The sequence below is a fragment of the Oratosquilla oratoria genome, chromosome 1 (assembly GCF_046742065.1).
Source record: "Oratosquilla oratoria isolate Oo_2021 chromosome 1, ASM4674206v1, whole genome shotgun sequence".
NCBI classification, from domain to species: Eukaryota; Metazoa; Arthropoda; class Malacostraca; order Stomatopoda; family Squillidae; genus Oratosquilla; species Oratosquilla oratoria.
The window spans coordinates 107,176,672-107,194,318 of record NC_134777.1 but is presented as its reverse complement, the minus strand read 5'-3'; the positions used below and the strand labels follow the sequence as shown (position 1 = coordinate 107,194,318).

Genomic DNA, 17,647 nt, shown 5'->3' with positions numbered 1-17,647 from the left:
GTGCAGGTTAGTGACCAATCATAAAAGAAAGCTGTGTGACTATAGTCCACAAAAGTGGCATTAATCTCTTCAATATGAGTCAAATGCTCTCGTGCAGTGTTGGGCTGCCTGATGTATGATGATTCAATGATGCATCACAATATACGTGTTATAAAATATAAATCTACAGCTATAATGTTCATTTTCTTTCACCCGGAATATTGATAACCACAGAAAAGGCAATCAAGTCTGTTCACAGAATACGGGGGTCACTCAGCTACAACTACAAAATAAATATAATCAGGTCACTGATGCTAGCATCCTTGTATCCCCACTCGTGCCTCATGACACTGATGTTGGCGCCATTGTATACTAGGGGTTAAATTCCCAAAAATATTGACTGCATAAAATTTATGCAGTCAATATCCATACATGGTCTTAGTACACACCCAAAGGAAACTAAACACAAAAACATACCAAGATCACTTTCATGTATCTTTAGGTTATTTTGGGAAAAAACTGTTATAATCAATATGTGCATAAACCAATCATGTTTTACATGTGAAAATACTGACCAAGTTCTACATATACTAAAACAAAAGAATCATTGAAAAAAAGGTCACATACTTATCTTGTTATTATTGAGTGTGAGGTGCCTTAGGTTTGTTAAAGAGCAAACTGAAGGTGGAAGTGAGATCAGTTTGTTCACTGACAGATCAAGAGTCCTAAGCACTTTGCCCATGCTGGAGAGGTCTGGTACCTACAGAGATATATTAAATATGAGAAACATTTATTCATAGTCTTTCTACCTCTACAATTTACACCTTATAAATTCATATAATAACTCAGTATATATAAATACATATTCACAATATTTTTCAGAGTATCAATTATAAATGAATATCACTTATGTTATGCCTAATCATATAATACAGAGAAAAATAGCATATCAATGATGTGCTTCACTAATATGCCAGAAATGAAAACTATGTAGCTCAATATAATAACCACAATGGTGCAATAACTACAAAGACAGAAAGTGATGATCTATGCCTTAATTCACATCCATACAAGCACAAATCCTTTTACTTTCATTCTACTCTTAAAATATATATGTACAATCTGTACATATATATATATATATATATATATATATATATATATATATATATATATATATATATATATATATATATATATATATATATATATATTTATTTGATCAACCACATTAACTTTTCCGATATTCCTTGCAAACATGATCAAGCCCGACAGGAACTCAATAGAAGCATATTCAGAAACTGACACACTGTCAGGCTAGGAATCAAACCTAGCCAATACAAACAGACAGTGAATTAACCAACTGCACTATCCCTCCTGATAGCACAAATGGTTAAGACACTGTCCATTTGTTATGTATCAGCTAGGTTTGAGTTCTCAGCCTGACTCCATATCAGTATCTGAATATGCTTTCATTGATCTCCTGTTAGTCTCAATCATGTTTGCAAGGAATTAAAATGGAAAAAGTTAATGTGGTTGATAAGATGAAAATCTATGTACTGGGGACCATTCAATGTATGTTGTAGTATATATAAACAAATGAACAATCGTTTCACATCGGTATTCACAATTGAAAGTTTCCAGAACTGTGTGGGAATAGAGAGAGAGATCCCCCCCCAATGAAGGAAATAACTGTAACACAGAAGGAAATCAAAGACCAAATAAAAAACCTTGATGTCAGAAAATCACACGGTCCGGATGGAATTGCAAATTGGATACTGAAAGAATGCAAAGAGGAGTTGACGGACAAAATATACAATATGATTAAATACTCACTCAAAGAAGGAAAGGTACCACAGGACTGGAAAAATGCAAATATTGTATCAATATATAAATGAGGAAACAAGGAAAATCCAACCAACTACAGACCAGTCTCCCAAACAAGCACAGTAGCAAATATAGGTGAATATTATCAAAAGTAGATGGGTTACACATCTGGAAGAAAAAAATATACTGAATCCAAATCAATTTGGATTTAGACAAGGAAGATCATGTAAAACAAACCTGACCTGCTTCTATTCGAGACTAATAGAAATAATACAAGAAAGGGATGGATGGGCAGACTGTGTCTTTCTAGACCTACAAAAAGCATTTGATAATGTACCACACAAAAAACTAACAAGAAAAATAGAATCAATAGGTGGCATCAAAGGAAAATTATTGGAATGGATGGAAGACTTCTTGACTGGGAGAAAAATGAGGGTAGTAATTAGAGACAAATACTTGAATTGGGAAGAAATGATAAGTGGTGTCCTGCAAGGTTCGGTATTGGCTCCAATCATGTTTGCCATATACGTAAATGACATGAATGAAGGAGTGGAGTGTTATATGAATTTCTTCACAGATGACGCAAAAATACTAAAGAAAGTAAGAACAGAGGAGGATTGTGAATCATTACAGTTAGACCTAGACAAAATCTGGAAATGGACTCAAAAGTGGGAAGTGAACTTCAATATCAAGAAGTGTAGTATAATGGAGTTTGGAAAAAGTAAAAATAGAATATCAAGAAATTATAAAATTGGTGAAGAAGTCAAAAAAGTGAACTCGGAAAGAGACCTTGGAGTAATAATCAGCAAAGACATGACACCAGACAAACATATCAATAAAATAGTCAGAGAAACCTTCAACCTATTAAGGTCAATGAAAGTGGCATTCAATTACTTGGATGAGGAAATGATTAAAAAAATATTAGTTACACTAATAAGACCAAAACTGGAGTATGCAGCAACACTATGGACACCCAGTACTAAAAAGAATATAAAGAAATTAGAAAGAATACAAAGAGCAATGACAAAGTTGGCACCAACTCTCTCCAAATTAACATACAAAGATTGTCCAAATTGGAACTACCAACTCTGGAACAAAGAAGAGAAAGAGATCTGCTGACTATTTATAGAATCATGAAGGGAATGGAAATCCTAGATAGGACACAAAAAGAAACTCAAAAAGGATAACTATAGAAGAGATGTGAAAAAAAATAGCTTCCCACAGAGTACTGGATACATGGAATAAATTAGATAAAAAAAAAAACAGTGTGTGCAAACACTATTCAAGATTTTAAGAAAAAACTTGATGCTGAAAGATACAAAGACAGGTCACCATGAGCATAGCTCCCTTCCCATATAATACAACTAGGTAAATACACATACACACACACATACATACATACATATATATATATACATATACATATATATACATATACATATATATATATATATATGTCCACCTTACACTCATCCAAAATTAATTTATTTTCCCTCCCATCTCAGCCCCTCACAGTCATCCCTATTCCCTGCCACACTGCTCAGGTCAGAGACAAGGCTGCAAAACAAATATATAATTAATGACAAGACCACTAGGGCTATGAAATAAGCATACATACAATCAATAAATCCGCTACACCAGGTCTCTCTTGAAGGAGACCCACAGCTCCCAGTTAATCAGCAATAGCTATTGTATTGCCCTGCAAGTCACTAAATGAAAAAATATTGATTTGCTGCCTGGGTATAGCTATGGTGGGGTAGTGTGAAATAAGGTATTCAGTGTTCTCATTGTGATGGTTGCATCTTAGGTAATTCGTTTCTGTAACTAGGCCTATTCTGTGCTGGTACTCTTAAAACTGGATGGTGACCTGAATGTAATCATGCTAGTCCAGTTCTAGTTTCTCTTGGGAGTGATTTTTCTATGGGTCTGATGTCATAGGAGGGGTGCAGAGTTGATAGAGTAGGGAGTATGGTGGTCAGTCTTAAAGATAGGAAATGGAATTGGGCAGGGAAATTAGTGTGAAAGAATGAAAGGCAATGGAGCAAGTGCATTACTGACTGGACACTGTGATATGGGAAGCATGGAAGAGGGAAACCAGACAGAAGATGGAGAGATGAAATAAAGAAGTTTGCATGAGTGACATGGTAGAGGTTGGTGTATTGATGCAACTCATGGAATTATATGAGACAGGGTTTTGTTTAGCAGTGGGCTCAAAGGCTTGGAACTTTACATGTTCTTGTATGTAGGATTTGATTTGAAACTATGATCCTGATATCAGATTCACCCCATACGTCACTAAATATCAAGGAGGCATGTTTTCACAGGAAGACACCAAGAGACTGGACAGAGGTTGGATCCCCCAAGACCTCAGCAACCCTGGAATGGAAGCGCCAACTGACCAATGCTCAGAATACCTTAACACACTTTCACCAAGAACTGGATCCCTGAGGTGCCTGTGGAACAGTCAAATGGTTCATGGATTAAACTAAGATTTGCTGAACCTTATATCTGATAGAGTGCATTCCTATAATAAGAGTAATAATGATAATAATAATTGTTACCATCATTTTGATTAAATGGAGACTCACAAATCAACAGTAGCCACCTGCAGATCTTATATCCCCACATGGATCACTCTCATAAAAAATCTTGAACTGTTGTCTGTGTTGTATTCCTGACATGGGGTAGTGACTGTATGGTTGCATGCAGTTAACATTCTAGCGACTTGAATGACACAGCTACATACCAAAGTAATAAAGAACTCCCTTATGGCTGCAAACTATTCTTCAGCCAGTGAAGAATCTGATAACTCTCAATTCCTACCATCCCTCCTTTCTGTTATCCTCTTCAAATCTCCCAACATAAGATATTGACTATATAAGTTTTATTCAGTCAGTATTTCAGGAACTTTAGGTATGTCCCTAAGGATTAATCATGCAGCATTCTCTTATGATTTGAGACTAATCTCCATTCAAAAAATAATGTTGATCATATTAACTTCTACTATTCCTTCATTCTGCTACTCTTCTCGAGTCTATTCCTTACTACCTCTATATTACTCCACCTCTTCAGTGTTACTATCAATAAGGATAGAGGTGCTGGCTTTTCCAAACAAAATACCTCCTTGAATCTCTCCTTTAGCATCGCAATGACCTCCCTTCTTCAGCACAATAATGTCCCCAAAGACAGAAGTGTTAGCTATTGGCAATTGGATGAAAATCTGTATTGTATTAGTGTGGGTCTATTTCCATGTCATCAACAAACAACAAGAGGAGGGAAACAGTTACCAGTAGTCAGCTCACCTTATGTAAAGAAACTTTGGAAAAAAAAGTCAAAGTTAACATATCTTAGGCCCTATCCTGAGAACAATACCAGCCTCTCAGGGATATACCTCCACATAGAGGTGAGAATATTAATGGAATATACTGACAATAAAAGCATGATGCCAACATTGAGTGCTAAGTGCATATGTATCTAATATTTGTACATCCCTACTTAGCTGAATATAAGTTTGTGTTTCAAGCTCATTTCAGCGTGAATATGGAGATCTTTGAAGAAAGTGCCTTACTTTATGGTATATTACAGTACTATGACTCAAGTGAAAATATACAGACCCGTGTCAGACACAGCAAGCTACACAGCCCTAGCATTCCTGGAGTCTGTCCCAATAAAAAATATTATTTTCAGCCTAAAAGAATCATGATTATGTACACCTAAAACTTTACTTACAAGTTATAATATACAAATTACTACCTAGTGAGGTACATGTCTTTTCAATGAAAGATATTTCACATTGCCGATAGAGCCTCATTATTGACCCCTTGACTCAAGATTAATATTCGACAATTCTGTTGACAGTGGCAACATGGGATGGGCAATATCTTTGCTTTCTAATTCAATTTCTGTCTTGTGTCTACCAAACTTTAAGCCTTCTCTCAAATTCATGCCAAGGTAAATCATTATACATATCCATAACTCACAGGAATATTTCTCTATGTCCAAACTTACTTTTGTCATCTTCAAAGAAATTACTCTTGCAGAGTTTTTTTTTTCAAAACTGGAATACATGCTAACAATCCTGTGTTTTCCAAAATCTTATATATTTAATTTATATTACAACTACATCTGTATGTATATTATAATTGTTTACTTATGTGTATTTACCTAGTTGTATTTACCTAGTTGTATTTTACGGGAAGGGGAGCTATGCTCGTGAGGTCCCGTCTTCATATCTCATTTTATCTAAACTATTTTTAAATTCATGTATTGTTTTTGCACACACCACTTTCTCATCTAACTTGTTCCAACTGTCTATTGCTCTGTGAGGAAAGCTGTTCTTTTTCAAAACTCTTCTATAGTTGTCTTTTTTTATTTTCTTTCCGTGTCCTCTTGTATTTCTGTCATCCCATTTTATCAGATTCTCTCTATCAGTAATTTCTATGCCTTTCATGATTCTGTAAATAGCTATCAAATCTCCTCTCTCTCTTCTTTGCTCTAGTGTCTGTAGTTTAAGTTTTTGTAGTCTCTCTTCATATGATAGTTTTGAGAGTGTTGGTGCCAGTTTAGTAATTGCTCTTTGTATTCTTTCAAGTTTTTTTATACATTTTTTTGTACTTGGTGACCATATCGTTGCTGCATATTCCAATCTTGGTCTTATCAGGGTGATTAGGATTTTCCTCACCATTTCTTCATCCAGGTATGTAAATGCCACTTTGATTGTTCTTATTAAATTATAAGTTTCTCCAAAAATCTTATTTATATGTTTCTCAGGTGACATATTATTCATAACAATGACTCCCAGGTCCTTCTCATTTTCTACTCTTTTTATTCCTTCTTCTCCCAAATTATATGATCCTGTTATTCTGTTTTTGCTTTTTCCAAATTCCATTATACTACACTTTTTTGTATTGAACTCCATCTCCCACTTCCTACTCCATTCTTGTACTTTATTTAGATCTCTCTGTAGTGATTCACAATCCTTCTTCAGTTTTCACTCTTTTCAGTAATTTTGCATCATCTGCAAAGAAGCTCATATAGCTTTCAATTCCTTCATCCATATCATTAATATATATAGCAAACATTATTGGGGCCAGAACTGTTCCCTGCGGGACACCGCTTATTACTTCATTCCATTTTGAGTGCTGATCTCTTATCACTACTCTCATTTTTCTTTCTTGCAAAAAGTCTTCCATCCAATTTAGCAATTTACCTTGTATTCCTCCTTCATATTCTAATTTCTTAAGCAACTTCTTATGTGGTACTTTGTCAAAAGCTTTTTTTAGGTCTAGAAATGCACAATCAGCCCATCCATCTCTTTCTTGTATTATATCTATTAGTCTTGAATAGAAACATATTAAATTGGTGACGCATGATCGTCCTTGTCTGAATCCAAATTGCCTTGGATTTAGTACGTTGTTTTTTTCCAAGTATTTTACCCATCTACTTTTGATAATTCTTTCACATATTTTTGCTATTGTACTTGTTAGAGAGACTGGTCTATAGTTGGTAGGTTCTTCTTTATTTCCTCCTTTATATATAGGTACTATATTTGCTTTTTTCCAATCTTCTGGAACTTTTCCTTCTTTTAAGGAACTGCTTATTATGCTATGTATTTTGTCTGCCAGTTCATTCCTACATTCTTTCAGAATCCAGTTTGCTATTTCATCTGGCCCATGCGATTTTCTGACATCAAAATTACCCAAGTGTGTCAATATTTCATTCTTCGTTACTTCTATTTCTTCCATAGGGGGGACTTTTTCCTTCCACTCAATCTCTTCAGGTTGTATATTTTCCCTTGTAAACACTGATTTAAAATGTTTGTTCATAATTTCTGCCATTTCCATTTCCTCAGTGTATTCAACTCCTCCTTGTCTTAATTTCTCCAAGTCTTGTTTGTTTTTCAGTTTATTGTCTACAAATCTGTAGAATAGTTTTGGTTGATCTTTACACTTTTCTATAACATCTTTTTCATATTTTCTTTTTTCCTCTCTGCACTTTTGTACATATTCATTTCTATAACCAGTATATATTTTCCATTTTTCAGGTCTTCTGTCTTTTTTCCATCCGGTCCAGGCTTTGTCTCTTTTGTCCTTTTAACTCCCTACAACTTTTGTTGTACCAGCATTTTACATATTCTTTTTCTTGTTTTTGTCTTGGGACATACTTTTCCACTCCTTTGTAAATTTTTGTCAAAATATTCCATTTCTCTTCCACTGATGTTTCTTCTTTGTATATTTCTTCCCAGTTTTCTTGTTGGAAGAATTCTCTTATTTTATCAAAGTTTGTTTTTTCATACATCATTCTTCCTTTTCTATATTGTTCATTTCTTTTCATATATTTTTCTTCATTAAGTTCCAGTTCAATCAATATGTGGTCACTTTTACCTATTGGTGTTTTATATTCAATCTTGTCCACTATTCTAGGTTCAGATGTAATTATTAAGTCTAGCCTCGATGGTTCTTCTTCATTTCTATACCTAGTGTTCTCTTGTATCCATTGTGTCATTGAATGGTCAGTAATCATCTCAAGTAGAGCATTTCCCCATGAGTCATCACCACTCTTTACTGTCATTTCTTCCCAGCAGATTTCTTTGCAATTAAAGTCGCCCATCATAACTATTCTTCCTCCGTCTTCCATTATTTTAGTTAATGCTATCTTTGTGTCCTCTAACATACTTTTATGTTCACTCTCCTCCCATGAGGCTGTTTTCGGAGGCACATAATTGATCACAAATTTTCTGCTCTTCTTATCTCGGTCTTCCACTTCTATCATAATCATCTCTACTGTATTCTTTCCATATATGACACCTTTCACGTTTATATCCTTCTTTGTCAGGAACATAACTCCACCCCCTTGTTTTTTCTCTCTGTTTCTAATCCAATAATTGTATGTATCATGTCCTACACTGTTGGGTGGTAGTGGGCCTTTTAATTTTGTTTCTACAATTCCCATTATGTCCGGTTCTTTTTCTTTCAAATAATCATTCAGTTCATTCAATCCTGTTATCAATCCATCTATATTTGTGTAAGACACTCTTAGTTTTCTGCCACTTCCATTGTGTTCTCTGTTTCCCTTATGTTTTTCTTTAGTATGTCGAACTGCTTTATTTTCATGTTCACTACTCTCCAATAGAATCTCTCTTTCTCTGACTCCGTTCTTTCCTCGTTTTTTGCCTTAGCTTCAATTCTTTTCTGCTTTTCTGCCTCTCTTTCCTCCTTATTCATTTCTCTTTTTATCCATACCTTTTTATATTGATCATTTGTTGCTAGTTTCCCTGTCTTGGATAGAATTTTCTCTGCCGTTGTTTGTGACCTGAATTTAATCTTAATTGGTCTGGTCTTATCTGTACTATATTTTCCGAGTCTGAATTTTTCCTCAATTTCCTTTATAATTTCTGGTTCATCTTCCTGGACTAATTTTAATAAACTGCTTACCCTTTCATTTTCCTCCTTGATTCTTGCGGTTCTATCTGGGTTATGTTTCTCTTCCATTCCTAATATAATTATACATTTCTTTTTGTCAGCTAATTCTCTTACTATATTCTCCTTCTGTCTCATCACTTTAATAACTGAGTCTTCATTATGTTCTTTCAATTGCTGTTTGACTATGTCAGTGAATGAAACCTTATTCCCTTCTTGAGTTATTCTCCAATTTTTAGCTTCTGTAGCTATTTTCTCACTGTTTTCATTACTATTCTTCTTCAATTTCTCATTCTCCTCCTTTACATTTCCTAACTGTCTTTTTAGGTCCTCTATTTCTTCAGTTAAGTTTCTGTTAGCCTTCTCTAGTTGTTCCAACCTTTCAATTCTCTGGAAGATGGAGTCTACCTTACCTAACTTACGTTCCAAGTCCTCGATCACCTTATCAACTCTCTCCTCTAGTCTTATCAGTCGGGGGGGGGGTTGTGTCCCCCCCACCCTCTTTAAATCCCTGGAACATATTCTCGTCACTTTCTACTGTATTTCTCCTCTCTATACTTCTAATCTTTACATTTTTATTTGCCATTTCGTCATCCGGTGGTCGTTTCATGTTGACCTTACGCCCGTCTGCCTGGGCCAAGTCCTCCACATCCTCATTTCCGTCCATTTCCCCAGAATTCCCTCCCCTTCTCCTCTTTTCCTTATTACCTATTGCCTCTCTAGATTTTTCCCCCCCAATGCAATTACTAATAGGCACTTCTCTTTTCGTTGGTATACACAAGCTGCAATTTTAATAAGAGCGTTGTTCAAGCCGTCCGTTCGTTGAAATTGTGTGGGTGTGTGTGTGTGGGTGTGTGTGTGTGTGTGTGTGTGTGTATGTGTGTGTGTGTATATATATACATATATGTATATATATACATATATATATATATATATATATATATATATATATATATATATATATATATACATACATACATACATATATGAGGCCCCGCATGGAGAAGTGTCCCATGCGACACAATGGCCGGTTTTGAGTTACGCACATATAACACTATTTTGGCCCTTCTACTTCAATCCGAGCATGTCGGAAAGGACAAAACGTGACCTGCAATATGGTCGAAACGCTCCTAAAACAAAGTGGTAAAACCTCAAGCTCGCTCGGCCGGCACAACAAGTCGAGACTTGGCGTGGAGTAGTGTGGCAAGCACCCAGCCGCGGTGTTGTCAAGGTCAAACTCATGCCATCCAGAGGAGCCTACAGTCCAGACTTCTTTGACCTGTCCACAGTCAACCTCCCCGTGAAGTACCAATATGACAGGTTGCTCACGAGGGAGAAGATCACTGACCTACAGTACCTGACTGACGAGTTCATCGCCCAGGCCGATAATCGTCAGTGGTGGCGGGACCTGTTGCTTCGGCAGCAGGACCTCCGCAACCAAGGTGCTCTGGTGTCCTCTGACAGCGAATACGATGCTGATGACCCAGATAATATAAACATGGAGTACGACAGCGTGCCGGCTCCTAACATGGCCTAGCATCTAGGTCATCTGGTTTTGTTGGTTGTTTGTTTGTTTGTCTACATGTTGTTTGTTTTTGTTTTGATCTCTCTGTAACTCACATCGGTGGTTTTGTCTTGAAAAATACATTAAAACAATGTTTTCATTATGCTCGTAGCTTCAATGACAACAAAGTTATTCATGTTTTACGTTTCCAAAACTTTGGAAGCGATTTCTGGCATTTTAAAAATTGGCGCATGGGACACTTCTCCACGCGAGGCCTCATATATGTATACACACACACACCCAAAAAATTATTAAAAATAAATGGATGAAACACTTGGAAGAGAACAATATACTAAACCCTAAACAATTTGGATTTAGAAATGGAAGATCATGTACCACAAACCTAATATACTTTTACATACATATACCAAGGCTTTTTCCCCCTTACAAGGGAGGTAGCCAAAAAGGAAAAGGCATAAAATCATTTCCACCCATTCCATCCCTGAATACACTCCAGACCCCCTCCACCCTCCCTCTTATCTTGGTACCTCCTGGATGACGGGTCATCCCTGCACCTTGTCCACTGCCCTGGGTCAGAAATAGTGTCGCAAGACACAGCACATCCACAGCAAGGCTGCTTCATTAAATCGGCGACCACCCCTCTCCGTCCCCCCATGCATAAAAGGAGAAGACGGAGAGAAATCCCTTCGGGCTGTGTTAAATTTTGCTCACACATACTACCTCACCCCCTCAAGATTAATAGAAATAATATAAGAAAGAGACAAATGGGCAGATTGCATTTTCTTGGACTTACAAAAGGCTTTTGTAAGCCACACAAAAAGCTACTAAGAAAAATTTAAACAATAGGTGGAATACAAGGAAAATTATTGGAATGGATGAAAGATTTCTTGAACGGAAGAAAAATAAGGGTGGTTCTTAGAGACAAAAATTCAAATTGGGAAGATATGATAAGCGGAGTCCCCCAAGGCTCTGTATTGGCTCTGATAATGTTTGCTATTCATATAAATGACATGGATGAAGGCGTGGAATGTTATATGAACTTTGCAGATGATGCGAAGCTATTAAAGAGAGTAAGTACAAAGGAAGATTTCAAATCTTTTCAAGAAGACCAGGGCAAAGCCTGGAAATGGAGTCAAAAGAGTGAAATGAATTTCAACATTAAGAAATGTAGTATAATGGAATTTGGAAAAAACAAAAATAGAATCTCAGGTCAATATAAAATTGGTACAAAGTAAAAAAGTAAACTCAGAAAGGGACCTAGGAGTAACTATCTCAAATGACATGACACCAGACAAACATGTCAATAAATTAGTCAGAGAAACTTTTAACTTGTTAAGATCAATGAACGTGGCCTTTGACTACATGGATGAAGGAATGGTAAAGAAAATAATAGTTACACTGATAAGACCAAAATTGGAATATGCAGCATCTCTATGGACACCTAGTACAAAAATATATATATATATAAAGAAACTACAAAAGAATTCAAAGAGCAATGACAAAGATGGCACCATCACTTTGCAATTTGACATACGGACAAAGATTGGACAAATTAAATTTACCAACCATAGAACAAAGAAGAGAAAGAGGTGGTTTGATAACCATTTACAGAATTATGGCAAGGGTTGGAAATTCTTGATAGGGATGACTTACTAAAATGGGACAGAAGAACTACAAGAGGACAAAAGAAGAAACTTATAAAAGACACTTACAGAAGAGATCTGAAAAAGAATAGCTTTACACAGAGTAATAGATATCTGGAACAAAATGAAAGAGGAAACAGTGAATGCTAAAACTATGCATGACTAAGAAAAAACTGGTTGTGAATAGATACAACAGCAGGTCACTACAAGCATAGCTCTCCTCCCACAAAATACAACTAGGTAAATACATATGTACACATCTATATATATATATATATATATATATATATATATATATATATATATATATATATATATATATATATATACACACACAGATGCTCCTCTACTTACAAACTCTTAGACATATGAACAAAGAGAACCACAAATCCAAATTGTGTTCATTGGGCTCCCATTTCCTGTCTGCAACATCATTTTGTTCTGAGAGCCAATTCCACCTAGTACAAATTCTGGCTGTTACTCCCACTGTGCAGTACCACTGAGTACATACTCCCAGCATCCCAGTTCTCTTGAGATAAAGGTTTATTTTATTTTTATTGTGAAATACTCTGTGCATCCATTACCCATCATGGTTGGTGAAAAGTGAAAGGTTAGTAATGATAGTGGCAATGGTAGCAGCAGTAGAAAATAGCAAATCATCTCCATGAAAACAAAGGTGGCAACAATAAAAATACTCAAAGATGGAGAGAGAAAATGGTGACTGTAGCACACTCTTACAATAGAATCATTCTACAATTGGAATGACCTAAAAAAATAGACAGAATTATAGAACATGTCATTATAAATATATATATATATACAGACGCCTCAATTTATGTTTTAGTTACGTTCCGAACGGCCGAACGTAAGTTGAAAATGAACGTAAGTTGTTACTGTACTATACATCCGTAAATTCTATTACCGTATCTTACAAAACACCCCTAAATCATTAATTATACACATAACATTGTAAAATAATAACATTAATTTCAAATAAATTAAATTCAAGCAACATAAATTGAGATGGTGGAGGAGGAGGAGGAGGATGAGGCAAGGCACTTTCAGTCTGTCGTTTGTGTAATGTAAACAATGGACGCAGCGTCATGCGTAAGTATCGTTTGAACTACGGAGAGCGCGCTAAACTAAAAAATTCACTCAATTTTTTTTTTTTACAATTTTTTTTAGTCAGTTCAAACGTAAAATCGAAAAAACGTAAAACGAATGAACGTAAGTAGAGGAGCGTCTGTATATATATATATATATATATATATATATATATATATATATATATATATATATTGTATACTTGGGGCGCAGGTTCTCTTTGATGCACACTGAGTTAAACACCACAGCATTGTCACAATTATTTATCTTCTTCCTAATATTTTCAATTCTCCTCACTATATTTCTGACTCTGGGAGAGTGATCGTAAACCAGCTGTCCGAAGTTATCCATTTTAATAACACAATTTGACGTTTCGACTTCAAGGAGTCATTCTTAAATTACAGTTCAACACAACACAATTAAACAGGCACAGAACAACTACATTTTCACAGATTGAACAAGGCGACGTCTTTCCATATACTTGTGAAGGCTTACAATAGTGTGTTGGCCATTGACCTGACCCTAGCTGATCGTCTCAGAGGAGGGGGGGGGAGGGAGAGGGGGAGGGGGGGAGGAGGAGGGGGAAGGGGGGTCAGGGCAGTAGGCAATGTGAGAGGGGTGGACATAATCCAACTATTAGTGGGATTATGTCCACCCTTCTCACACTGCATGCACTCCCTTTCCACTCCCATTCTCCTCACCTTGTTTCTCACTTTATCTAGCCTAGTAACCCCCATCATATTTCTCAGGCACCTCATCTCAACCACATTCAAAATCTTCCTCTCTTATGTTCCATGTTTCTGCCCCCATGCAGTGCTGTCGTGGGCACAATCATTCCTTCATACAATCTCTTCTTAGCATCCATTCCCAAATGTCTATTCCTCATTACACTTTTTAATCCTCCAAGGCATTTACTTGCTTCTCTTAATCTACATTCTACCTCCACTCCTCCCTTTTCCACCACATTTGCACCCAAGTATCTAAAACTATCTATTTCCTCCAGTCTCTCTCTTAATACTCACTTCCAGTCTGCTACCATTTTCTCCTCTTGTACATCTCATCACCTTACTTTTACCCACATCTTCAATTTCCTTCTTTCACACACCCTCCCAAACTTTGTCACTAACTTCCTCAATCCCTCCTCTGATCTTGCTACAAGTGCAGTGTTGTCATCAAACAACAACTGGCTTATCTCCCACTTTTTTTCTTTTTTTTTAACCATCTCCAATCCCTGACCCACTACCCTTGCATTTACCTCTCACACCACCCCATCTATGCATAAATTGAACAGCCAAGGTGACATAACACATCCCTGATGAAGTTCCACCTTTACCTCAAACCACTCACTCTCTCCATTTCTCATCCTAACACAAGCTCTACTCCTCTCGTAAAAACTCGACTGTTCTTAACAGCTTTCCTCCTATCCCATATATCTGCAATACCTTCCACAGTGCCTTCCTGTCTACTCTGTCATAAGCCTCTTCTCTGTAGTCTGAATGAGTACTTAATCAGGCTGTCAGCATCCATGATGATGATGATGATGATGATGACCCAGATGATCTTTAGAATCACAGGTACCAAATTACTAAATACAAGTTAGGTTACATATTTTAGTTTAGGTTAGAATAGATGAATTTATCATCCTTTCATTTCTTCGACCTTGGCATCTATCAAAATAAACATGGCATATCATTCACCCACCATGACTTCATTTGTTAGTAAATCGGTTTTAGCAACTTTTCTGTTATTGATTTCCACCAAAAAAATTACATATTAAGTTGATGTATTATAATTTACAAAATCAATAATTAATCTTCTATTGCTATATTGGATAGGTGTTTACCCATTGCAGCAGTAATATTCATCTAAATAATTTACCTTTTTTTTTTTTCTATTACACAGGAATGTACAATTCTATCTTATTTTCCTAAAGACAGAAATCCAGAGGACACAAACACATTTTTCGGTATTTTTTTACAACTGCACACCTATGCAATATAGCATTAGAATATTAAATATCAATTTTGGAAATTATAATGCATCAATGTAATAAATATTTTTCTTAGCAGAAATCAATATCAGAAAACATTGCAAAAACCTATACAGTAACAAATTATGTGGCTTCGACTCCTTTAGACGCCATCTTTGTTTTTAATAGATTCAGAGGTCAGAGATGACAATAACCCTGATGACCTCCAGAATCACAGGTATCACATTACTAAATGCAGGTTAGATAGGTAGGTTAGATTATGATAGATTAGGTTAGAATAGACAAATTTATCATTTTAATTTCTTCAACCTCCACCTATTGTCCTATACCAAAACATGGATGGCATCTCAACCAACCAAAGCAGCTACATTTGTTTATTTATAGCTTTTAGCAACCTTTTCTATTATTAATTTCTGCTAAGAATAACATTTATCACACAGATGTATTATAATTTACAAAATTAGTATTTAATTTTCTATTGCTATATCACGTAGGTGTGCACTTCTCAAAATTTACCCATTTTTCACTTCTTTCTATTTTGCATTTCAAAGATCTATATTTTTTTCTATGAATTGTTAAATTAGGTTATGTTAGCTTATATTAAATTAGGGGCCATTGGGCAATGTAAATTTTGTGTTACATATCTGCATTTGAGTGATCCTGGAATTTTACTAATTACCTATTATCATATGATAATGATTATCCTATACATTTCATTAGCTTTGGTTCGGCACAAAAAATAAAAAGGAAAACAAAATAATAGTTACAGTACCAATATTTTTACAAACACACTTATACTGTGTACAGTAAGCACACTGACATATCCCTCAGCTTTCTTGTAAGATATAATATAAAAAAACGACATATACACACGATAATATTTAACTTGGCGACACAGATTCAGTCATCTGGATCAAATAATGAAGACCGAAGTATGACAAATACAACTTACTTCATTTGTAACAAGCTTTCTGTTCGAAAGAACTAAAGCTCCTGTTTTCTGAGCCGTCTCCATATGAGCTTTAACGCCTGAACTAGTCTGCCCCATGTTTTGTTAGAAAACAGAGACTACGCAGTAAGTTCTAGTCTTCCGCTTTCTAGTTCCTGCTATTTGTCGACCGCCGATGTTATCTGACAACTCGTCACGAATGTCAACAAGTTTGGGAAAGCGAGAACACAAACACAACTTGTTATCGATCACAAAGGCAGTAATGCGTGTAGATAGATAGATAGATAGATAGATAGACTTTATTTGGCAAAGAATCAATATACATGAAGTGCAAATAATGACAAGAACACATAGTTCGAAATAATAATTGTAAATTGAAGAGGATAACACAAAAAGCATGTACGCTTATTTCCATTGTGGCCCTCATTAGATTGTTATTCTTAGTTCTACACTAAGTCACACAGGCAACATACGTAGGGGGTGGGGACCAGAGACAATCATAAGTAATACCAGTCAGTACACATATGACACATTAACATTGTTACAGTTTTACTAATATTACTAAAATGTTCGTAACACATAGTATTGAGAAAAAAAATGAACAGGTAAAATTTTACTTTCGACCATTGTTGGAATATAGCAATACAAAATTAAATAGTAATTTTGTAAATTAAAATGTATGAACGTAATATGCAATTTTGTGTGCGGAAATGAAAATAAAAAAAGTTGCTAAAACAGATTTCTAAGTAACGAAGTCGTGTACTACGAATGGTACGCCATGTTTGTTATGGTAGATTCCGACGTCGGAGAAATGAAAGGACGATAAATTTGTCTAAACTAAAGTAAACTAACCTAACCTAACCTAACCTAACCTAACCTAACCGGTAAAATTTTACTTTCGACCATTGGAGGAATATAGCCATACAAAAGCTGAGAGAGTGGTTGAAAAGCCCGCCAACGTCTCTCACGACGACGACGACGAGGACCAGCCGGATGATATCTAATTTGCGGGTAATGATTTATTAAATACAGGTTAGGTTAGGTTAGTTTAGTTAAGACAAATTTATCGTCCTTTCATTTCTCCGACGTCGGCATCTACCATAATAAACATGGCGTACCATTCGTCGTACACGACTTGAAATCTGTTTTAGCAACTTTATTTTCATTTCCGCACACACAATTGCATATTTCGTTCATACATTTTAATTTACA

At 35.7% G+C, this 17,647-nt stretch overlaps 1 protein-coding gene across 2 annotated transcripts in view; it reads right to left on the bottom strand.

Annotated features, from left to right (window-relative positions):
- LOC143024753 (leucine-rich repeat-containing protein 57-like) overlaps positions 1–16,647 on the bottom strand; it is a 36,493-nt gene extending 19,846 nt beyond the window's left edge. For both annotated transcript variants that reach the window (XR_012966297.1, XM_076183872.1), the window contains exons 1-2: positions 16,439–16,647; positions 607–739 (exon numbers count right to left, since the gene is read on the bottom strand). Coding sequence is in view for 1 of the 2 variants with exons in the window: in XM_076183872.1 (XP_076039987.1) it covers positions 607–739; positions 16,439–16,534 (229 nt within the window). In the remaining variant the exon portion in view is untranslated. The remainder of the gene's footprint in view (positions 1–606; positions 740–16,438) is intronic.
- Positions 16,648–17,647: the final 1,000 nt, after the last annotated feature.